This window comes from Mesocricetus auratus, unplaced genomic scaffold (genome assembly GCF_017639785.1).
Source record: "Mesocricetus auratus isolate SY011 unplaced genomic scaffold, BCM_Maur_2.0 Super-Scaffold_100051, whole genome shotgun sequence".
In the NCBI taxonomy this organism is placed as follows: domain Eukaryota; kingdom Metazoa; phylum Chordata; class Mammalia; order Rodentia; family Cricetidae; genus Mesocricetus; species Mesocricetus auratus.
Genome location: NW_024429228.1, coordinates 873,302 through 897,887, shown reverse-complemented (window position 1 = coordinate 897,887; position 24,586 = coordinate 873,302). Strand labels below are relative to the sequence as shown.

The window sequence follows — 24,586 nt, the reverse complement described above, 5'->3', positions numbered from 1 at the left end:
GTCTGGCCTGGAGCTCTCAGGCAATCCTCTTGCCTGGGTTGCCTGGGGTCTGGGATTGTTGGTGTGTGGCTGGCTCTAGGCTGATTTAATCCAGCTTATTTAAATGTCAAAAGCATGGTTTAACTTGTCACAGGTTCTGAAGTTCTCTGGTGCTCTCCCAGTTGGTCCTTCTAGCACGCCCAAGGGAGTGTGTTTCTAAAGCGTCCTTAAGGTTCAGAGCTTTAAATAGCTTTTTTAGTGTTGAGACTTTCTAGCACTATATCTCTAGTTTATTAACTACATGCTTCTCTTCCTTGCTCTCCTTTCTCCTTCTTTGTTCTCCGTTCCCTTCTTTCTTCCTGGTTTTCTCAATTCCTCATTCTTTTTTTTTTTTGTTGTTGTTGTTGTTTTTTTGTTTTGTTTTTTTTGTTTGTTTGTTTTTGTTTTACGAGACAGGGTTTCTCTGTATTGTTTTGGAGGCTGTCGGTCCAGCCCGGCCTTGAACTCACAGAGATCCGCTTGCCTCTGCCTCCTGAGTGCTAGGATTAAAGGCGTGCGCCACCACCACCCGGCTCAATTCCTCATTCTTCACCCTTACCCTTGTCATCTTTCTTCTCCTCCCTCCTCCTACATCCTTACCCTGCCTCTTCCTGCTCCCCTCCCCTCCCCCAAGTAGGACAGGCTGGTCTTGAACTTGTATTCCTCCTGTTTCAGCCTCCTTAGTGCTAGGATCACAGGTATAACTACCATGGCCAGCTGTTTTCCTCGTGTCTATGATAATACGTGCTTTTGGTATTTTTTTTTTATCATTTCACTATTACTAAGGCCAGGAAAGGTTCAAGCCTCTGCTTGCTTTCCAGTGAAGGAATAAAATCATAGTACGTCTTAGGGGCAGTATGGGGAGAAAGAAAGCAGGCTGGTACATCGCAATTATTCAAGCAGCTGCCTGGTTGCATTGACATCGTTCCTCGATGTTTATGACTACATAGAATGATTTCTGTTTTTTTTTCCAGGTACAATAAAAACTTAGAAGAAGCTAAAAATGTTGGAGTAAAGAAAGCTATCACAGCCAACATTTCCATAGGTATTGCGTACTTATTGGTATATGCATCATATGCACTGGCATTCTGGTATGGGACCTCCTTGGTCCTCTCAAATGAATACTCTGTTGGACAAGTGCTTACTGTAAGTAACATGTGATTTATAAAAGGACTGATTAACAATGCCATTTAAATTGAGTAGTTTTAATTTGACCTTAGAAGAATGTTTTGAAACCTATTGAATGCTATAAAGAAACATTCATTCAAACAGTCACTAGGTTCAAGAGTCGAGAGCAAATTGGATGGTTCTACAAGTCAATATTGTTGTCTTTCTTTCATATATCTTAAGAATACTTATTCTTTATGTGTCAGTGTTGCATTAAAGAATAAAAATACAAGTCTTCCTCTTCAAGCATTATAAACCAATGTCTTAGTTATTGTACCAATGCTGTGAAGAGACACCATGACCAAGCACCTCTTATGAAAGAAGGCATTTAGTTAGGGGCTTGCCTACAGTTTGAGAGGTTCATTCATCATCATCATGGTGGGGAGCATGGTGTCACATAGGTAGACATGGTGCTGGATGATGGGGGTTGTCCTGTATGCTGTCAATGTATGTTTCTCTTATTGGCTGATGAATAAAACTGTTCTGGCCAATGGACAGGCAGGATTAAGCCAGGTAGGAAATTCAAACAGGGATAGAAGATAGTAGGCAGAGCTAGGGAGATGCCATGTAGCTGCTGAGGAAGCAACAGGTCCAGACATCACTGGTAAGCCAAGACCATGTGGAGATACACAGATTAATAGAAATGGATTAATAATTAAGAAAAAGCTAGCTAATAAAAGGCCTGAACCATCGACCAAACAGTTTTATAATTAATATAAGCCTCTGTGTGTTTATTTGGGACAGAAGGCAGCAGGACAGAAACTTCTGTCCACAGACAGACAGATATTTGTGAACTTGAAGCCAGCCTGGTCTATATATTTAGTTTCAGGTCAGCCTGGGATATTCAGTGAGTCCCCTGTGATGCCAAATATGAGGCTTGAACCCATGTCCTGAGATTAAGAGTCTCATGCTCTAGACTAAACTAGCTGAACTTCATGGGTCTCTTCCAATATCCCATCAAAGACCCCAGAAGGATGATATATAAACTCTAGAACTGACAGAGACATCTTGCTGCCTGGGCAGTCACCCAAAGTTTCTCTGTAATATTGGGGCAGCCATCTTCAGCCCATAGGCCATAGTGTCTGGCAGAGTTTTTAATGAAGTAGGAGTTTGTTCTGTCTTGTAGTGGCAAAGTTTGTCAGTTGCTTTTTTCTATAAAGGAAGAACCCTGGAGTACCTTCCTGTCTCTTGGCAAGTTCAGCAGTCACTTTGCTTTGTAACCTGCTTGTCCAGTTTGGACAGTGTGCTTACTGTCAGTTGTTGAGGCAAGGGCAGTTCTTTGACCAGTAGGCCAGTCTTGCCACACTGAAGGCAAACTCTATAACAAGTTTCTTTGATGTCATCTTCCGCTCTGACTTAATTGGTGCTCGCAGGAGCAGTTGTGTCTCATTGTCACCATTTTGAATGCCGTATTCTGTAGGTCTTTGAAAGGTTTTGAAGAATACCTATTCATCCTAATGTTATCTCTGCATATCTAGGAAATCTAGCATAAGTCACCATTTTGAATGCCGTATTCTGTAGGTCTTTGAAAGGTTTTGAAGAATACCTATCCATCCTAATGTTATCTCTGCATATCTAGGAAATCTAACATAAGTTTTGACTATTATAGGTGGCTATCTATAATCTGTATTTAATTATACATTTTAAAAAGAGCTGTATAAACACAATACCTAAACAAAAGTAGAAGTATACATATAGCAAAGTTGACCTTAAATTTGTATCAATAAACTAAAATCCATACCCATGCATTTCTATATCATAGTCCCCTTTTGCTTTAGAAAGCAGATTGACTGTGATCATTAACCATTTATAGTCATCCCTATGTAAATAAAAACAAACATTTGTAAGTAGTATTTGGGAATTTGGGTGTAGTTCTCTCCAAACTGCTTCCTGCTATTTTATGGGTGCTGTCAATCCCATGAGGGTCCTGAGAAATCCATAACCCTGGCCAAATTGTGTTTATAGTGGTCTGTGAGCCTGCGTGGTCTCTGCTGTCTCGGATTTTGGATCTCCTGGGCTATTGCTTCAAGGGGTCTGGCTTGATCAAACCATATTAGTCTGGAAGGAATCCACAGTTTTTCATTTTCTGTGGAAACAACAGCAGAATCTCTTTTCCAAAGTAACATGTCCTTAGGCTTAAATTTTGAAGTCAAGGCATTTCTAAAATACATAGATTCGATTAATCCAGCAGCATTTGTAATCAAGTGTCTTTGAGCAGTTGTTCCTTCCAGTCAAACAATTCAAAGAAAACCCAATAACATACAGTATGCAGCCTCTCAGTGTATTGTCCATCTTTATGTGGCCTTTTTATATTACTCATTTCTTTTGTTTTTATTTTTTGGTTTTTTGAGACAGGATTTTTCTGTGTATCTTTGACTGTCCTTGAACTCACTCTGTAGACCAGGCTGGCCTTGAAATTACAGAGATCCACCTGCCTCTGCCTCTCAAGTGCTGCGTTTAGAGGCATGCGTCACCACACACAGCTACTCTTATTTCTTTTCTAAGGACTTTATCATTTTTCTTTTCTCTCCCAAGTCTGCATATATTATTAAACACACTATAACCCATTGAAAGGGTTTTTTCCTCTGAATCTGTCTTATAACATAGTGGGGGTGTGTTCACCATCAGCTCTGGGAGCTGTGCTCACTGCCTGGACTCTGATCTATGCTGCTCTCAAGCAGCTTGTAGCACATTGCCCATAAACCTTTCTTGTCTATATGAGTAAACGCTGAGTCTCCCATGCAGCATGCTGTGTGGCTTGCAGACAGCCCCTGGGAACCACGGGGCAGGAGTGGGGGATGATCTGCTATGTTGTGCTCAAGCCCAAATGCCACGGAGTCTCTGCACCATGGCCTGCATGAGACTGAGACTAGGAAGTCTAGTGGGACTCTGTTTCTGTGTATTCAGAACCCTTTTTAAGTTTTTGTCAGGCTTTACATGGAAATTCTTGCCAAACGTTTGGGTGACACATCTAAAAATGTGTTAAGTGTAATAGGTTTGAAAGACATTAAAAGATAATTTGATAATGCAAAATAGAATAGAAAGTAAATAATGTATAAGACTTTGGATCCATCAAGAAAAAATAAATAATGGAGTATTTTTCTCTGAATTTGTCAAATGCTATGAACTAGACTTTGTTAATGTACTTATTGCCTGTATTTATTATATATACTTATTGTCCTTATTGTATATAGTTTTTCCTATCTTAGTTAAACCTTTTAGGGGATATCTCGTGATATCTTGTTTGTACAAATAAAGCCTGTCTGAAGGTCAGAAATGGAGATTGCCACTAGATAACCATAGAGGTCTGGAGGTCTGTACAGACAGACAGGAAGTGAGATAGCTGGGCAGAAACAGATATAAGCAGGGAGAAGCAGGAACTCTCTTGTCTGCTGAGATGCTACGGGGGTAAGGTATGGCTGTGGCTTGATTCTTCTCTCTAATCTCTCAGCATTTCCCTCTATATCTGACTCCAGATTTTTATTATTTTGACCCATTAAGATCTCCATTTCCACTGGAGAAGTACTTGAGGACTACAGTCTGATCTGAAGGTAGAGAGACAGAGACAGACAGAGAGACAGAGACAGACAGACAGAGAGAGTGGAATAAACCTAACACAGGCTTTTGAAACCTCAAAGCCCACCCCCAGTGATATAATTCCTCCAATAAGGCCAAACTTATTCCGACAAGGCCATGTCCCCTAATTCTTAAAATCTTATCAAAGAGTTCCACTCCTTCGTGACTAAATATTCATATATTGGGGTCATTTTTATTCAAACTACCACAACTAAGAATAAGCCCACATTTGAATTCTCCAATTTTAAGTTTTGCCATACCTAACCATACATTGGACTTCAGATATATTTTATTACCTAAGCTAAATGCATAGCTTTAATCTTAACTGTCTATATTTCCATATTCCTGACCCAGAAGAATATATGTGTCTGTCTGTCTCTTTGTGTGTATGTGCATCCTGTGTCTTTTTTTAAATTTTTAAATGTAAATTAGAAACAAGGTTGCTTCACATGTCAATCCCAGCTCCCTCTCCCTCTCCCTCCCATCCTCCCTTCAACCCCCCACTCCTCCCTACCCCAATCCCTACTCTTTTCCCCAGGGAGGGTGAGGCCTATGGCGGGTGTCCATAGTCTGTCATTTCATCCAGGGCAGGGCCTAGACTCTAGGCCAAGAGTCTAGGCTGAGAGAGCATCCCTCATTGTGGGATGGGCACCCGAAGTCCATTTGTGTGCCAGGGATGAATATTAATCAACTACCCAAGACCCCATAGATTGCCTGGGTCTCCTCACTGACATTCACCATCAGTCTGGGGTTCAAGAACTCCCACTTGTTCAGGTCAGCTGTTTCTGTGGGTTAAACCAGCCCAGACTTAATCCCATTGCTCATCATTCCCTCTCTGTCACTGGGTTCCTTGAGTTCAGTTCTGTGTTTAGCTGTGGGTGTCTGCCTCTGCTTCCATCAGTCGTTGGTTGAAGGTTCGTTCTGTTTCCCAGACTCTGGTCGTGGGATTGTAGGTCAGAGTGCCAGTCTCCTGTGTCTTTTGTCTTGTTAATTGTGATCTGATGTCTCTCTGTCCTTACAAAGGACTTTGCACTATATTCATTGAACAGCACAGAAAAAACATGGTATTGGATAGCAATGAAAAATTCTTTTTTACTGAAAAATTTAATAGAGTTTTACAAGGGAAGATGCTATTTTTCTGACCCCAAAACTGCAGGTAGATCCTATACACACTTGATTTCCCCAACATTTATGTTAGATACTGGTTTTCTTTAAAGTTGTTTTCAGTTTGTTGCCTGTTTATAGCAAATTATTACCATCACACACACATACACACACACACAGAGAGAGAGAGAGAGAGAGAGAGAGAGAGAGAGAGAGAGAGAGAGAGAGAGAGAGATTCTTCTGTCTTCTGGGTCACGAATATGGAAATATAGATAAGATTGAAGCTATGCATTTAGCTTAGGTAATAAAATATAAGTATATCTGAAGTCCTAGGTATGGCAAGCTAAACTGGATGAACACACATTAGGGAAACAGTGACTATGTGGTTTCAAATGGTCTTAGGGCATATTACTAACTTGGTTGCAAGGTCTGGCCGAATTTAATCTCTGAATACATGAAGTATTTTCAGAAAAGGTGATTCCAGACCTGTAGACTAAATACATTAGTCACCTCTCTGCTGTGAACCCACATTGCATGAGATGGTTTCTTTTTGACAAACTTCATACAAGGTGTTTCTCTTATGTTCTGATTTAATATTCAAACAAAAATAGTGAAAGATCTTTTGAATGATAGCTGATACACCTCACAGTTTTATAGAAATGTAAATTGTTGCTCTCTGTAAAACCAAATTCTGTTTAGAGGTTTTCTGCCTCGCAGAACTGTACAAGTACTAGGTGCTGTTTTCTTTCATTTGAAGACAAGCATGTTGGGTTCATGGCCTGCCTCCTTTTCTTGGATCATTTAATGTAGTACCTTTTTATGTTTTGATCGTTTCACCATGTAGTCCAGGTTATCCTTAAACTCAGCTTTGAGTTTGGCAATCATAGGCAGGTACCACATGTCTAGTGAGCAATTCTCTTTATCAAAATTCTGTAGAGCTAATTCTAATTGGTCTTAATAAGAAAAACCTGGATATCAGATATCAGGGTAAATGCTGAACGATCAGAGAAGTAAAGGAGTCAGCCACTTAAGTTCTTACCTCTACGAATCCTCAGAGTGAATGGGCCAGATCCTGTCTCTATCTGCTTTATAGTCCCATCTCTGCCTCCCTAGTGCTGGGATTAGAGGTGTATGACACCACTGCCCGACCTCTATTGCTAACTCGTGGCTTGCTCCACCCTCTGATCTGCAGGCAAAATTTATTTGTTAGAGCACAAGCAAAATATCAGCACAAAATTCAGATTTGTGGTACAGATGTAACAATCGCATCTATTTTTTTTAAACACCATTTATGAGTCTGTTTGATTAGCAGTAGGCTCCCCTCCCCTCCAATTTTTAAGGTAGTTAAAAAATTTATTTTATTATCACTATGTGTATGTGTGTTATATGCATGTGTGTGCGGGTGCCATGGAAGCCAGAAGAAGTTGTCAGATCCATTGGAACTGGAGCTACAGGTAGTTATCTGGTGGTTTTGAACTGCCCAAATGAGTGCTGGGAACTGAACTCGGGTCCTTTGCGAGAGCAGTATGAGACATCTCTCCAGCCCCTAGGGTAGTTTTTATTCTTATGAAGTTAAGTGCTTTTAAGTAGAAGAGCTTAGGTTGTAATAAGAATTGTGTCCTGCTTAGTGTGATGTGGAGAAATAGTGCTATCTATCTATCTATCTATCTATCTATCTATCTATCTATCTATCTATCTATATGCTGAATATAGAAGCTGAGCTTCATACACGTTAGCCAAGATATCTCTTCTGCCCTTGAGCTACAACCCCACCTTTGGGCGAGCAATGTACATCCGATGGTCACTGAGTGAGAATCTGTCTTACAAAATCCCAATAGTGCCTGCAGGGTTTTATATCAGACACACTGTGGTCAAATCCAGCTGGACTTGCCAGCCGTGTGACTTGGAGCAGCTGTCTAAACTCTTGTGGCTTCTGTTACTTCTTCTGCCAGCCAGATGGGATATGAGCACTGCTGTAACGTTGAGAGCTGTCATGAAGACTAATCGTGATACCTAGTCGTGTTCCTATATGGCTTGGAAACAAGTAGTGTCATCAGTTCTCGTAAAGCTCCAGTAGAGCAAAGATGAGCCTTTACTAACAAGAAGAAAGTGTTTGAATAAAATGGAGAACAAAGCCCCAAATAGCTGTCCCTTAGACTTCATGAAGACAGCGGAGGGAGGAGAGCTGGGGACACTGAGCGTGTCTCAGTTGTGTGCTGCATAAGGGAGAGAGCATTGCGGAGTTGGTTGCATCAGGGCAACCTGAGGCCACAGATCGGGAAAGTCCCAAAGAGTACAGTACTCATCCAGGGATTGACCTGGTCTCCTTGTGTTTATTTCATTTTATTCTTGTGCGAGTCTAGGTGAAAACGCTGCTGCATCTTTGACAATAAAATCCTGCTATTTAATATGACGGTTGTACAGAAAGTATGCCCTTGGGTGATGAAGCAAGCAAGACTATTCCGGATTCTAAGCACATTACCTGTGTAAACTTAATTCACATGAGTTTTTAATCTTAATTAAAGAATGCCAAATATTTTACTTTTGGTGACTACAATATAATATTCTGATGTATGTGTATAGTGTGCAGTAGTTGCATATGCTGATTACTGTCATTGGAACATGAATCTCTTAGTCATAAAGTTAAAATATTTTAGTACTCACCTGGGCGTTGGTGGTACACGCCTTTAATCCCAGCACTCGGGAGGCAGAGGCAGGCGGATATCTAGTCTACAGAGTAAGTTCCAGGACAGCTAGGGCCATTACACAGAGACACCCTGTCTTCAGCACCCCCCAAATAAGTAAGTAAGTAAATAAATAATATTTTGGTACTCAATACTCTTTATTCTTGTCAATTGACTGTCAGTCATTGTCATTTTGAAATGAAATTGTTTATGTGAGAAGAAAATGAACCATGAGGAGAATTGTGCCGAGTGCTAATTAGTTGCACGCTTTGGTCCCCATCCTCAGGTCTTCTTGGCTATATTATTTGGTACTTTTAGTATTGGACACATCGCCCCAAACATAGAAGCCTTTGCAAATGCAAGAGGAGCAGCCTATGAAATCTTCAAGATAATTGATAATGTGAGTCTGACCTGCCCGTTTTTCCACCTACTTAACAGATGCTTCTGATTGGATCAATTTCATTTTTACCACCTCTCTCTGCCCAGCATGGCTACAAAGTAGCCACTGTCACCTAGTGATCTCCTAAAATATTTGTCTGTTTCAGGAGCCAAGCATCGACAGCTTCTCAACACAGGGTCATAGACCAGACAATGTTTTGGGAAATTTAGAATTTAAAAATGTCCACTTCAGCTACCCATCTCGAAGTGGAATTAAGGTATGGTGGTGTTTGATAGGGACAATAAGGCAAATAATCCCATATATGTTATGTAGTTAAACCCAGTACTTAATTCAGCTTTCAGCTCATAGAACTCACGTGTGTGTATCTGTCCTGGGAATGGCCCTAACATCAGCTTCTCACCTGTCTTGGCAGATCTTGAAGGGCCTCAACCTGAAGGTGCAGAGCGGACAGACGGTGGCCCTGGTGGGCAACAGTGGCTGTGGGAAAAGCACCACTGTCCAGCTGCTGCAGAGGCTCTACGACCCCACAGAGGGCGTGGTGAGTGGACATGCAGCCCGCAGCGGTTACCACTGCCCGTCATCCTGACTCTGTGATCTCTGCAGTGTGAAAACCACACATTCTATTTCAGGTCAGTATTGACGGGCAGGACATCAGGACCATCAACGTGAGGTATCTGCGGGAAATCATTGGCGTGGTGAGTCAGGAACCTGTGCTGTTTGCCACCACGATCGCTGAAAACATTCGCTATGGCCGAGAAGACGTCACCATGGATGAGATCGAGAAAGCTGTCAAGGAAGCCAACGCCTATGACTTCATCATGAAACTGCCCCATGTGAGTTGTGTCTGCCCCCTGTCACCCCAAGGTTCAGGGAGTAGAGACCTGGCCTGATTCAGTCCATGTGAACTTGGGAAACTTCCTTAGAGGACAATTGGTTTACTGTGGATTTTTCATCACTCACCCTACCAACTAGAGGTAGATACATGTTGCCAAGGACCAGACTGTATTGCTGGTGAGTCTATTGAAATGTAAACTGAGTAGTTGTTGTCTACTACATTTTCCTGTGTATTATTTTTTACTAATTGTAGAAATTTGACACTCTGGTCGGTGAGAGAGGGGCCCAGCTGAGTGGGGGACAGAAACAGAGAATCGCCATTGCTCGTGCCCTGGTCCGCAACCCCAAGATCCTCCTGCTGGACGAGGCGACGTCAGCCTTGGACACAGAAAGTGAAGCCTTGGTTCAGGCTGCTCTGGATAAGGTCTGTGAGCTATGCTTACAAAGGACTGAATTACAGAAATAATAGTATTCCATTGTTTATGTTTTTTTCTTGTATGTGTGACTGTGTGTGTGTGTATGTGTGTGTGTGCATGGGTACACTTGAACATGTGTGCACATGTATGGGTTTTCTTTCTTAATTGGTGTCCACTGTCCACCTTATTTTTTGAAATAGTGTCACTGAAACTGAAGCTCACTGTCTTGGCAACACTGGCAGGTCTGAGTCTCAGCATCTTTCAGTCTCTACCTCCCCAGAGTATAGAGCACCCTACTTAGAAAAAAAAAGTTTCATTTATTTTCTAACGATGTTTTTATCCTTTGAGGATTTCATACAATATATGTTGATGATATTCTTTGTTGTTGTTGTTGTTTTGTTACATGAGTAGTTCTGGCTGTCCTGGAACTAACTCTGTAGGCCGGGCTGGCCTTGAACTCAGAGATCCACCTCTAATCTGCCTCCAAGTGCTGCCACCCAACCCCAACCCCTCCCAGAACCTTCCTCGCCTTCCTACCCACCCAACTTCATAGTCTCTCTCTTCTGTCTGTTAGAATAAACAAATGTTTGTCTTTGTGGTGTGGGCATGCTTTTAATCCTAGCACTCAGGAGGCAGAGGCAGGCGATCTCTGAGTTCAAGCCCAACCTGATCTATAGAGCTAGTTTCAGGACAGCTAGGGCTATTATACAGAGAAACCCTGTCTCAAAAAACAAAACAAAACAAAACAAAAACAACAGCAACAACAAACACAAAACAAACATGGAAAACCAGAGTATAGTTTCCTGAGCATAGGGCCTGCCCTGCACTGTGGCTGATGCACAGTTTTACTCAATTGAAGAAAACTGCTTTTTTCTCTACCAGAGCTATCTATTATGAATAGCTCCTTGGCTAAAGTGGAGCTTCATGCCCATATATTTATTGAAATCATAGACTATTTTCTGTAGATTTACTGTTTTTTTTTAACATATAATTATCATGTATTAAAAGCCAGGTTTCCCTCTCCCCAGGCTAGAGAAGGCCGGACCACCATTGTGATAGCTCACCGCTTGTCTACAGTTCGCAACGCTGACGTTATTGCTGGGTTTGATGACGGTGTCATCGTGGAGCAAGGAAATCATGAAAAGCTCATGAAAGAGAAGGGCATTTATTGCAGAGTTGTCATGATGCAGGTTCGGTGAAACTCTAGGATCATCCAGAATTATCTTGGTGATGACACATTACTATTTAATGTTGTAGATGATTTGATTTGATTATCTTGAAAAGCAGGAAAAGTGGTTTGATATTCAGAACCAGGCAAGTGTTCTGTGTTACTTTTTCTGGGAAAGAAAGAAGCATAATTAACGTTTAACAAGGTTTAGAGATAATCCACCCCTGGAGGTAGCTGCTGGCCATATGTGGCTCCTGGGCATTTAAATATTGGTTAACCTGGATTTTGAAATGTTTTAAGTACAAAATGAACATTGGGGATTCTGAAGGCCTAGTATTAAAAAAAAAGCAAAATATCTCAGTAGCTTTTTGTATTGTTACTTATTGAATCTATAATAAGTTGGATAACAGTAATATCTTGGATTCACTAGATTAAATATGTAATTAAATTGATTTTTTAATCCATTTTCATGTTTGCTAATGTGACTGGTGGAAAGTTTGAAGTGACAGATGTGATTCCTATTATGGAATATACCGCACTGCCTTTGATAGCACCAGTTCAAAGCAAACTTGATTGACTGAACGCCCCAGAAAAGAGATTGTTTTAGTTAGCTTTGTGTTGCTGTAATAAAATGCCAGGACCAAACACAACGTAGGGAGGGCAGGTGGGTTTCCTGCTATAGCTTGTGGTCAGTGTACTGTCCAGGGAACTCAAGGCGGGGCAGGAGGAGGGACTGACCACAGGAGTCGTGGAGGCCGCTTACTGACTTGCTCCCTCTGGCTCACTCAGCCTTTCTTAGACAACCAGGACCACTTGCCCAGGGATGGAACTTCACACAGTGTGCTAGGGCTCTCCCATTTCAATCGAAAATCAAGAAAACACCCCATGCAGTTGCTGAAAGGCTAGCCTTATGGAGGCATTGTTTTAATTAAGGTTACTACTTCCTAGATACTTAGGTTTATGTCAGGTTGAAAACTAAGCAGCACAGAAATGGCTATCTGGGAGTCATTGCATTTCTGGCAGTCCTTTTCATTACGTGGTTTTCATTCCATCACATGGGAAGGCGTAGTAGCTTAGTCCTGTCTTGTCTCATAATAACTTGGAACATTTCCTGATTTTCTTAGTGTTAATGCTTATGGGCTTGTCTGTCTGTGCCTAACCAATTTCTCTTTCATTTTTGTTTTAGACTAGAGGAAATGAAACCGAACTGGGAAGTGAAGCTTGTGGTTCCCAGAGTGACACCAGTGTCTCTGAATTGACTTCAAAAGAATTCAAATCCCCTTTAATAAGGAAACAAACTTGCAGAAGCACCCCAGGTCCACAAGACCTAGAGAGAAGAGTCCCTGTGAAAGACGCCCAGGTATGGGTGTGGCTGTGGACTCAATGCTAAACGCTCCCCAGACCCTCCTTGGGACTCTGTTAGTTGGGTGAGTTGGGCTGGGGTAGGAGGTAAAACAAGATACTGTTTAGATTCCTTCTGTCATGTTTATAGATTGTTCCAGAAGTCAAAATTACAACATTTTACAGTCAGCTCAGAAGAGTAGAAATTCATAGGAAGTTTTTTACATTTAGGATTTATGTAAAGAAACTATAGTGGTCTATAATTGTTTTTTGTTGTTGTTGTTGTTGTTATTTGTTTTCTTTTTTACTCTTTGGGGACCTACCACCCAGCTCTCAAATAAATACACAAAGACTTATTTATGAATGCCCAGCCTTAGTTGACTTGGTTTTAGCCAGCTTTTCTTACTTGAATTATCCTATTTCTCTTTAACTACATTTTGTCTTTGGGTTTTTTACCTCTGTTTTCTGTATCTTGCTTTCCTTCTTTACTTTGTGGCTGGCATTGTGTCTACATGGCTGACCCCTGGCATCCTCCTCTTTTCTATTTAGCCTAAATTTTCCTCCTATTTATTCTCTCTGCCTGCCAGTCCCACCTAATTCTCTCTCCTCCCTAGTTATTGGCCATTCAGCTCTTTATTAGACCAATCAGGTATTTAAGACAGGTAAAGCAACACGAGTTCACAGAGTTAAACAAATGCAGCATAAAAGATGCAACATATGTTTGCATCATTAAACAAATATTCCACAGCATAAACAAATATTACATATCTTAAAGTGTAGCATGAGTTGTAATAGGTCTTAATAATAAAAGCTCAGAATCAGATATTGTGCGGGGGAGATGGGGGATGGTGGATAGGGGTGGGGTACTGAAAAATCAGAGAAGCAGAGTGGCCAGCCACTAGGGAGGTCTTAACCTCTACCAATGCTCAGACCAAAGGGGTGACCCTGTCCTCAGACTGCATCCTCAGACTGCCCTGCTCCTCTCGTCTCCTCCTGCCTTATATACCTCTCTCCACATAGACATACCGTTGCTGTCTCCACCTCCTTAGTGCTGGGATTAAAGGCGTGTCACTCCAAGTGCCGGGATCCTCTTTGTGTGAGCTCTGTTTCTCTTTCAGACTGGATCAGTTTTGTATAGCCCAGGGTGACCTTGAGCTAACAGAGATCCATCTGCCCCCGTCTCCCGAATGATGGGATTAAACATGTGTGGCACCACTGCCTGGTCTCTGTGGCTAACTAGTGTGGCTAGCTTTGCACTCTGATTTTCAGGCAAGCTTTATTTGTTAGACCATAAACTAAATATCACCACTAAACTAATATTCCACAACAGTGGCCTTGCTGTGACAAAAATGAAGCAACTTCAGGGAGGATGGGTTTATTGCATCTCACCGTTCGAGGGTAAAGTTCTTCGTGATGGGACGTGAGACGGACGTGGAGAGTGAGGTGTGCCTGTGTCTGTTTCCGCCCCTTTGATTCAGCCCCACAGTTAGGTCTTCTCATGGCGGTTAACCAGATCTTCATCTGGGTAATCCCTCAATGTTGTGCTCTGAGGCTACCTCCTGGGTTATTCTGGATCCTATTAAATTGACGATATCAGCCATCACCATCAGGAATTCCTAGAGTCAGGAACACTGGATAAATCTAAGGCATTAATAAAGCCATGCTGTTCTGTTTTGTTTTTGTGGTGCTAGGTCTCATATATTTTAGTTGGGTACTTTACCCATGAGTTACACCACCCACCCTTCACTTTACTGTGTACAATAGCAAGAGGTAGGCAGCCCCTCCTGTATGCCATGGTACTCTTAATGTACACGAAGAGGCTGGACAGATGGCTAGAGCTGGAGTCCAGCCATAATATATTTAAAGAAACATCTAGCCAGCCAAGGTTATGTTTATGAGAGCTTGAAGCACACATTCTTTATAACCTCAGATGCCCATAATATCAGAATCATTATGTGTTAGGGCAGTTTAATAATTTTTTTAAATGAGTGAGACTCTGGTGGACCTGCCACTATTAAAGTTTCTATTCTGTTTGTTCCCAATTATAAATATTCTTCTCTAGTGAATTCTAGGCCAAGAGTGTTGGTAATAACATTAATTTTTTTATATGAAACTGTCAGAGTTAGCTTTAGAAGTAGTACTACTAGTCAAAACTTAGTTGTCAGTTTTAAATAATAATTCTATATGTAAGAGTGTTTTTCCTGCGTGTATGTCTTCGTATCGTGTGTGTGTGTGTGTGTGTGTGTGTGTGTGAGTGTGTGTGTGTGTTCCTAAAGGCCCAAATCAGATCCCTTAGTACTAGAGGTACAGACAGTTTTTCATTGCCTTGTGGGGGCTGATTAAAGAACATGAGTCTTTTGGAAGATCAGCTCGTTCTCTCAATTGCTGAGACATTTCTGTAGCCCCCAGGTTATCAGATTGTAAACTATCTTGTTGTAATGTATGTTTTCTAGGATGAAAATGTGCCTCTAGTTTCCTTTTGGCGAATCCTGAAGCTAAACATAACAGAATGGCCTTATTTAGTTGTTGGTATACTTTGTGCTGTTATAAACGGATGTATGCAACCCGTCTTTGCCATAGTATTTTCAAGAATCATAGGGGTAAGTGCTCATGTCCTTTATGTGCATATGTTTGTATTTGCTGATGAAGAATGAATGAATTACTTCTATTTTTACCATGGCAATAAGCCAGAAAAACATGACTTGTCTAACTTTTAAGAGGAAATCTAATTTTTTATTTAAAATTTTAATTGTTTCTGAGTTTTTATTACAAGAATACTGCATTTACATCATTTTCATCTCTTTTAACCCTATCCAACAACATAGGTCTACTCCCCAAGCCCTCTCAAATTCATTCACTCTTTCACAGTTGTTATTGTCACACACACACACACACACACACACACACACACACACACACACACACACACACACACACAGACACGCACATGGGCGCGTGCCCATGTGCACAAACGCACCCACATCCTACTGGGTCTGCTTAGTGGAAAAAACACAAAGAAATGAGGATAAAAGGCAGTTGACAAAATGAGCTGTCCTTTGGAGGCAGAAAGTGTGTAAGAGCCAGAGAACCAAGGATGCCTGCTGCTGGATGACATGGAACTTCACCGGTGAAACCTCGGCAATATAAAAACTAGACCCTTAAAGTGACACACCACTCAACATGCCAATGTGGGTGGGGGACATTTCACAAGGTCCTATAATCACTGGCTGCTGAGAGAGGGAGACTTCATCTTCTTCAGGGATGAGCTCCCTGATAGCTATCCAGTCCCAAATATTCAACCCAGAAAGCTTGGAACATGTTGAAATCTTCACATAGTCAGTGAATTGTTGAACAATATTGTTCCTTACAAAAATTCCAAGTGGAGAGAATTTATTACAATTTATTCCACAGTAGGGCGGCATGCATTAGTCTATATGAAAACCTACCTGCCTTCCAGAATGTTGGGTGAGTCAGTAAGTGGCAGACCCCTGTGTCTTGAAGGAAGGCAAAATGAGACGTCTTAGAAGTCATCTTGCAAGCCAACCTTGTTCCAGTAAACAAAGTCTGTCCTGTCCTCCAAACTGTGTGAGACAGGGAATGGGCTCCCCAAGGAATGCCTTCCTCAGGGATAGAACTAACAACCCCTCAAATATTTTGTCACAGGTTTTTACAAGAGATGATGACCCCGAAACCAGACGACAGAATTGTAATTTGTTTTCACTCTTTTTTCTGGTCATGGGCATGATTTGTTTGGTTACGTATTTCTTTCAGGTGAGTGTCTGCATCATTTCTGTCTTCATTTGGGAAGTTGTTGCAGACAGGTATTTAATTCTCCTGTTTGCATAGCTCCTCCTCCTTTACCTGAGCTGTAGCAGTCCTGGGGCTCCCCTCCTCAGGCTCTTTCCTCCTCCTCCTCTCTACCCTTTCCCCAAACACAATCCTCAACCTGATCATAGGAAGGGAATGATCAATGTGCTGCAGTGATCAGAACAAAGAAAGAAACTTGAGAATGGGAGCCTGGGAGTAAGTTTGGAGCTATCTAATGCTGGTCAAGTTAGTGTTTAGAGAAATGCCTTTCTATATTGGAAAAAAAAAAAAGAAAAACAAAAACTAATAAACTAAGAGAATTCGGTAAGTGTAGACTAGGCTGGCCTTGAACTCACAGAGATCTGCATGCCTCTGTGTCCCGAGTGTTGGAATTAAAGGCATGCACCACCACCGCCGGGCAGAAAGAGCCCTTTCAGTGATAGGAGAATACCAATCGTTAAAAGGAGAGAAGCATCTACATCTTTAACATGTTTTGCAGTTTGAAAAATCACATGACCCAAATTTAATTGCAAACCATTAAGTATTCTCACAGTATGGTGTGGAAAGGCATGCAGTGTGGACTCTGGAGTTAGGCCTAGGTCTTTCTGTCATTTGCACACAGAGCCAATTATGTGTCTGTGGAACAATTAGTCATTTTAGCTGCCTGTGCCTGAGCTTCCTTTCTCTAAAATATGGGAAATGCTGCCTCACGATGAGTGAGAGAACTCGTGACCAAGTGAGAAAGCCTGGATCTCTGTGAGCATTGGGAAACAACCTCTAATGAATGAGTCAGTGATTACCCACATGAAATCTTCCAGCTGAAGCTCTGAATGGGATTCTTTAATACATTCTGAGTTGTTTTTTATTTAAAATTTTATTATATGTGTAGCCTTCCTTGCCTACCGCTTTGGTCCCCCCCCCCAGCTGCCTGGGCTCTGCCACAGTTGCAGTCCCCAGATAATACACAAGACACTGTATTAATTATGAAGCTGTTAGTCATTTGCTTGATTTCTTACTGGCTGTCTCTGACTTAAGTATTTAACCCATAATTACTAATCTAAGTATTTCTCTTACTGGAGAAACGGGTCCGGACCTCTTATTCCTATGGCAGCTACATCATGACTGCCCATGTCTCTGTTTCCCAGAATCCTCCTCAACTCCTAGTCCCACCTATCTTGCCTCCCTATTGGCCAACAGTGTTTTATTCAACAACCAATAGGAGACATATTTACAGAATGGCATCTCCCATCCGGGTTTTGTCTGTATGTATGTCTGTGTACCATGGGCATGCCTGCTTCCAGCAAAAGCCACAAGAGAGCCGCCAGTCCCCTGGAACTGGAGTTACAGGGAATGGAACCTGGGTCTCCTGGAAGAGCGGCCATTGCTGTTAACTGCTGAGCCATCTCTCCAGCCCCTGTTTAACACACTCTAAACATTCTGGCCAGCCTCCTGCGTGACACATTCTCATTCTTCTTAGGGCTTCACATTTGGAAAAGCTGGAGAGATCCTCACCAAGCGACTCCGATACATGGTTTTCAAATCCATGCTGAGACAGGTATGGCCGGTGAGGCTTGCACCTGGGGTGGGGGAGGGGGGTAGGACTTCTGTCTTGTGCTCCATGGACACAGATTGGTCCAGTTCCCTAGAGAGAGATCCTGCATGGGTCTCCCTCAGCCTGCTGTGGAGATGCTGGTGAGCCATCTGTAGATGTAGGAACAGGACTGAGTTGAAGCGAAGATTCTCCTCAGCCTTTGGTCAAGCACTGAAAGACCACAGAAGCCGGGGCCATCTCCAGTAGTCCTCATTCCCACTCCTCCTTCCGCCTAGGGTCCTTGGGCAGGAATCTTGCCTTTCACTCCACAAATCCAAGGTCATTGTGGTGACCATCATCCCTTACTGCCTAGTTTCTTTGCTCCATGGAGAGTGACATAACCCATGTGCAGTGTTAGCCTCCTGACTTAACAGGACAGAGTGCATCTCACACTTTGCTCCTTCAAGACCCTCAAAACAGGCAGGAGTGTATTTTCCTTAAAGAAAGTAGGATTTGGGAAAATTGTAGCACTGCAACCCAGTTGAAAGAGGGAAGATTTTTGTTTCTTATTAATTGTGAGAAATTTGCATATGACTTTAAAACTTTTATGATCACTGGACCTTTGCTATTAAATAAGAAAGATATTCAGCTAGGAAGAAACAAACCATCCTGATTGAGTTATCCCAGATCCAGTAACTCAAGATTAATATGTACTCACTCATAAGTGGATATTACACATAAACCAAAGAATAACCTGCATACATTCCGCAAGCACAGAAAAACCTAGGCAACAAAGAGATACATAGTGGATCCGCCTAGGAATGAGAAAAAAATGACAAGATATCCTGAGTGAATTGGGAATGTACAGGGAATGGGGGAGGGTGGAAAGGGAGAGGGGAAGAGGGAAGGGGAGCGGGGAAAAACACATAGATCAATAAAAAGTTGAAGAAAAAAAGCAAAAAAAGAATTGTTCAGGCATCCTAGCCCAGGCAAGGGGGAGGCACTTGAACCCAGCTCAGAGAAGCACCAGTGTCCTACAAGGACAGTAGTATCTCCTGGCTTTTGTTTTGTTCTTGTTTTAAGATTTATTTTATTTTTTAATTGTGCCTATGGGGGGGGGATAATGTGCACAGGAAGGAAGAGTTATCCTTGCTCACCTTAAACTTTTAATGACTCCCGTCTCTGTTTAATATTTTTTAATATTAATTAATTTTGCTCCAGTTGTTCACCAGCCTCCTAGCTGGTTTCATAACCTCCATCCTCATCCCTGTCGGGAGGCAGTGTGTATCCAGCAGGGAAACGTCCGTAGTCTCTACAGTTGCCAGAGGCCATGCACAGTGTGCATAGCCCATCAGCCTCACAGAGTTTTCTGCAGTGGGACCCTTGTCCAGCACATGGTGTCTTCAGGACACCAAAGGCAACTGCACAGTGGTTGTGGAAGAGGAATTCCGGGAACCCCAATGGGACAAAAAGATCCAGAGGAAGAGACAGGTTCAGAGATAAACACAGTGGGTCTGTTGTTTGTGTGTTTAGGCTACCATAACCCAACCTGCTAGCTTTTGTTAAGATTGGCTTGGGGTCTTTGCAAGTGCTGCATTTGCTTTCTCTTAGAAGTTCTCATTTCTTCTTTCATTTGCATATTCGCTTATACATCCCTTAGAAAATCCTTTGTAGTTTTTTTTTTTTTTTACTCTTTTGGCTCTTTTTACTCTTATTTTGGGGGTTCGCCCCCCAGCTCCCAAATAAATACATGGAGACTTATTCTTTCTTATGAATGTCCACCGTTAGCTTGGCTTATTTCTAGCCAGCTTTTCTTAACTGAAATCATTCCATCTACTTTTTGCCTCTGGGCTTTTATCTGTCTCTATTCTGTGTACCTTTCTTTACTTCCTACTCCATGGCTGGCTGTGTGTGGTTGGGTGGCCCCTGATGTCCTCCTCTCCTCCTCCTTTTTTTCTCCTGTCTCATGTTCTTCTCCTCCTATTCTCTGCCTGCCAGCCTCTCCTATTCTTTCTCCTTCCTTGCTATTGGCTGTTTAGCTCTTTATTAGACCATCAGCTGTTTTAGAAATGCAAAGTAACGCAGCTTCACAGAGTTAAAGAAATGCAACATAAAAGAATGCAGTGCAACACAGCATGCAGGGCGGTGGTGGCTCAGGCCTTTAATCCTCAGCAGGGACAAGGGGAGGTGGATCTCTGTGAGTTCAAGGACAGCCTGGGCCACATAGTGAATGTTAGAACAAGCTCCAAAACTACACAGAGAAACCCAGTATCGAAAAAGAAAAAAAAAAAAAAAAAGAAAGAAAAAATATGCAACAGGTCTTTGCATCGTTAAACAAATGTTCCTCAGTATAAACCAATGTAACATGTCTTCAAGTAATATTGTGCAGCAGTCCTTCTGTGCCTTGTCCCTTTCTTCTTTGTCCTTCTTTCAAATGTTTTTGTCCCAAGCGTTATTCACTATGTGACAGTGTGAATTTGTTTCCTTGTGCCTTCTCTTCCTAGAGTTGAGGCTTTATGTCGATAGTAACATCATGTTACTCTTCACTGTTTAATACTTGGAGTTCTGCTGGAGACAAGTAGATACTGTTTGTATAAATTAACAAGTAAAATAGTTCACTTACATGTCCATGTGTAACTCTCTTCTGTCTATTAAACATTAAATTTTGGATACTAAATGCGTGGGGGGAGATATGTGATAGCTGACACTCACTTCCTCCTAAATCTAAGAGTTTCATAAATAGAGCATCACATTTAAAAAATACCTTTTGTGTTACAGGATATAAGCTGGTTTGATGATCATAAAAATAGCACTGGCGCATTGACCACCAGGCTAGCCAGAGAGGCTGCTGATGTTAAAGGGGTAAGTGCTTCCTGTGGTGGGCATCTCCAGTCCACTTAGATCCACAGCATGAGACTGGTTTTTCCTTATAGTTAGTCACTGTCTCTTACAAAACAGAAAAACAGAAAACAGAAAAAGTGTAAATATCTGTTTAACCCAGTGGGATATCACATGTGTTGTAGCTAAGGTACAAAGTTAAATATCCATTACATAGTTTATACCTGATAAGCATCCTTTTGATAAGGTCCACTTGGAATAGCTATTGGAAAAGGAACCTCTCTGCAGTACCTAATAGACAGGGAAGTATTAACAGTGCATATTACAGGGCCAGTCTGTTTTACTGCTCAGTTAACGGCCAATTGTGAGAATGGACACATGTACCCCTTGTCAGGATGTTTCTGGGCGTTACAGTTCAGAGCAGAGGGTAGAAAATCTTCCTTAAAATGATTGTAGGGAGCAAAACACATATTAAAAATCATGACCTGCGTAGCGGGAATAACTTTGAACTCTCACACATTAGATTTTGATTTCTGGCTGAAGTTACAGCTTCTTCTATATCACCACTTCATAGCAGTAGATGGCGTGGAAACTCAGACATGTGTTCTGTGTTGTGTCCCCCCTCAATGCTGAGTCTTTGTGTCAATCTTTATCCTTCAAGCTTCCTGCAAGACAGAGTTATACTGATGACTTTTCAGGGTATAGATGGGGCTTCTATAACCTATAGATTGGAATATGAAGTCACATAGGTGCGTTGGAAAATTCTTCAAAGTCTTATAAAGCTCAAGGATTATTTTTGTATTTATCTTTTTTAAATGAATAAGTCAAACACTAAAGACCTAATGATAAGTTGTGTAGGACATACATACGAGGCATAATTATGTGTTTTGTGTAACAGATAGAACTTTTGCCCTCTTGTTATGTCAGACTATCAAAAAATGGAAAAAGATGAATGGAGGCAGGATACAGAGTTAGAGACTGCCTAGATGTCTGGAGGGAGGGAGGGAGGGAGGGAGGGAGGGAGGGAGGGAGGGAGGGAGGAAGAAAGCAAGGAAGACAGACCTCAGTGATGCCATGCAGACAGCAAGATTTTGTCATCTTTGGATTTCTTGATTCTGTGGCCCTGTGACCTACTTACCAAAGCAGGGCCTGCTATGTCTTAAAGGTACAGCCAGGGAAATGCCTCTGCTGTACCCATGGGAGATGCTCTGAGTGCTGCTGCCCATCAGCAGCTGCTGTGGGCAATGAGTTCGGTGTAGGATTACACACACCTGGGACAGCCTCATGCATCCCCAGCCTGCAGTCTCCCAGGCTGCTTCCCTTGATCTTCACATGAGAGACGTGCAGGAAGAGCTCTGGAAAGGCCACTCTGCTCTTTGACCTGTGCAGAATGTAGCAAAGGGTCTCTTTGGCATACGGTTAGTTGACTGCAGTACGCACGCGCACTCACATTTTTTCTTAATTTTTTCACTCTGTATTTTTTTCGTAAACCAAGTAAATGAAACCTAATAAGTGTTTCAAATAAGCTCAGGTATATTTTAATACCCTTAATGAAAAATGCTAGTCTTAATTTGTAAGCATGGGTGCCTAATGTTGAATCTGCCACCATTGGCAGGTCAGTCTCTTTTACACAGCTTGCTTTAGTGAAAGTGCTTTGATAGGTGAACATGTCTTGGTACTGAAGACTCAGCCAGGCCAGGGGAGAGGGTTCAGAAGATAAGACTTTGTCTGCAAGCATGAGGACCTGAGTTTGAATCCACAACACTCAATGTAAAAAAAGCCAGGCATGGCTGAATGTGCCTTTTTTTAGCCTCAGCATTGGGGGACAGAGACGGGTAGACCCAGGAGCTCGTGAGCAAGCTGTGGTTAATGAGAGACCCTGTTTCAAGGCAGTAAGGCAGGGAATGATAGAGGAAGTCACCCCACATCCTGCTCTAGCCTCCATTGGATGAGGATACCAACATTCTCTTAATAGATGCACCCTACAAGCACACATGCACACACATACCTCAGTACAAACACAACGGATAAAGCGAAAGGGAATCAGAATAGAGAGAAAAATCTGAGTTCTGGCTTATTGATCTACTTTCATGTTTGTGTAGAAGTTGGGGAAATCTTCATTTTAGAAACACAATAAACTCAAAAGTAAAGCAGTTCTTTAGTAACTGACAAGATAATTAGCATATTTGCTTGAAAGCAAATTGCCCTACTTCTTAGGAGTACCTGTATTTTACAGTTAATACAAATTTGGCTCTCTAATCTGTTGTGTTTTTCAGGCTATCGGTTCCAGGCTTGCTGAAATTACCCAGAATGTAGCAAACCTCGGGACAGGAATCATCATATCCTTAGTCTATGGCTGGCAATTAACACTTTTACTTGTAGTGCTTGTTCCGCTCATTGTGTCGAGTAGCATTATGGAAATGAAAGTGCTGTCTGGTCAAGCTCTGAAAGACAGGAAAGAGCTAGAGGTCTCTGGAAAGGTGAGTCAAACTAAGCGCGTTTCTTACCTAACAGAAAAGCGATTCCTGGTGGTGATGTTGGCCAGTTCCCTGCTGCGGGCTGTGCTCTGGGGAAGTCGTTCTAATCCTTCCCCAAGAAAACTTGAGCTTCCTGCAGATTCATATCCAAAGAGAAGTGGGCAGCACCTCTCCCAGCTGGAAGACCGGCAGCTGCTCTTCGCGTTTCACAGCTGCTGCGGTTTCAGGCTGTCTCCTCCACTTTCTCCTGGGTTCCCACCCAGCCCTCTCCTTCCTTCCTTCCGTCCCTTTCTGGCTCCCTTTCCCCCCACCTTCTCGGTTTTTCTCCCTTTAAGCCATTCCTGTGTTCGGGAATGTAGACACATTCTGTTAAGTGTGACTGGGGAGATTCAGTCTGGAAATGTCCTAAAAGCATTTACTCTCTCCGTTTTTTTTTTTTTTTTGACTGCCGCCCTCCCTCGTCTCATGCCTCCTCCTGCTCATGTCTGTTCTCTTTCCCTTACCCTGTTTGCTGCCCCCCCCCCCCACAGCTTAACAAATGCTTTTGTGGGGCTTACTGGATTTCCAGGCAAACGTTTTACTTTCTTGCAGTGATCCTACCGGATGTGTTTTGTTAAAATCCTCATTGTTTTTTTAGGTGAGGCTGATGGACACACAGGCTATGCTCTTCATGCCTTAGAACCAATCACTCCTGGAGCTAGGTTCAAACTAAGGCAGTGGCACTCCAAATAGCTGAGAACCCATATTCTGTTATGTGGTGGAGCATAGTCAGATATCAGAGAAATGAGAATTCAAAACAGGGCTAGTCCCCAAAATGAGCCCAGTGTCTCCCAGGGTTGTATCTACTGATGGGCATTCCAGATTCACTGGTCCTAGGCAAGGTGGGAGTAGATTTGGGTTTCCAATGGGTGTGTGTTTGGTACTTTGTCCCCTAGCCATGAACCTCAGTGATGACACAGGTCCTGGAGGTTGGTCAACCCAGATTCTTCATCCTGCTTCCCTGGAGTTCCTTTGAGAGAAACACTTAAGTCCAGCTTTCTTGCTTCCAACCATTGTTTCCGGGGCCAACTCTGCGGTGTGAATGCCCTGAGGGTGTTCTGGTTCAAGAAACCATAGCTTACAATGTGTTTATTGAGTTTCCTTATGTCTGTGGTGAAGACTTTTCATTTGAGGAAAAGGGTCATGACTTTATAGTGCTGATATGCTTAAAATGCCATCGATACGG

General features: G+C 42.2%; 1 protein-coding gene and 1 long non-coding RNA gene across 5 annotated transcripts in view; one reads left to right on the top strand and one right to left on the bottom strand.

The window, feature by feature from the left end:
* LOC101833290 (multidrug resistance protein 2) overlaps positions 1 to 24,586 on the top strand; it is a 65,133-nt gene that overhangs the window by 17,738 nt on the left and 22,809 nt on the right. Inside the window, exons 9-21 of one of the 2 annotated variants that reach the window (XM_040735818.1) lie at positions 993 to 1,164; positions 8,836 to 8,949; positions 9,095 to 9,205; positions 9,362 to 9,487; positions 9,579 to 9,782; positions 10,037 to 10,207; positions 11,228 to 11,389; positions 12,554 to 12,727; positions 15,162 to 15,308; positions 16,372 to 16,479; positions 17,993 to 18,070; positions 20,825 to 20,908; positions 23,161 to 23,364. In XM_040735818.1, coding sequence (XP_040591752.1) covers positions 993 to 1,164; positions 8,836 to 8,949; positions 9,095 to 9,205; positions 9,362 to 9,487; positions 9,579 to 9,782; positions 10,037 to 10,207; positions 11,228 to 11,389; positions 12,554 to 12,727; positions 15,162 to 15,308; positions 16,372 to 16,479; positions 17,993 to 18,070; positions 20,825 to 20,908; positions 23,161 to 23,364 — 1,855 coding nt within the window. Of the gene's footprint in view, positions 1 to 992; positions 1,165 to 8,835; positions 8,950 to 9,094; positions 9,206 to 9,361; positions 9,488 to 9,578; positions 9,783 to 10,036; positions 10,208 to 11,227; positions 11,390 to 12,186; positions 12,301 to 12,553; positions 12,728 to 15,161; positions 15,309 to 16,371; positions 16,480 to 17,992; positions 18,071 to 20,824; positions 20,909 to 23,160; positions 23,365 to 24,586 lie in introns of those variants that run through there. The other variant, XM_040735819.1, reaches the window with a different exon arrangement.
* On the bottom strand, positions 20,343 to 23,601 carry LOC121136135. Of its 3 annotated transcripts, none has more exons than XR_005873261.1 (5): positions 23,392 to 23,601; positions 22,156 to 22,265; positions 21,109 to 21,549; positions 20,811 to 20,992; positions 20,343 to 20,614 (listed from the first exon to the last, which is right to left on the bottom strand). It is a non-coding gene; the product is annotated as an uncharacterized LOC121136135 (long non-coding RNA). The 3 variants fall into 3 exon arrangements; XR_005873260.1 differs by having other exon boundaries at positions 20,343 to 20,611; XR_005873262.1 differs by lacking the exons at positions 22,156 to 22,265; positions 23,392 to 23,601 and adding an exon at positions 22,023 to 22,130 and having other exon boundaries at positions 20,343 to 20,611.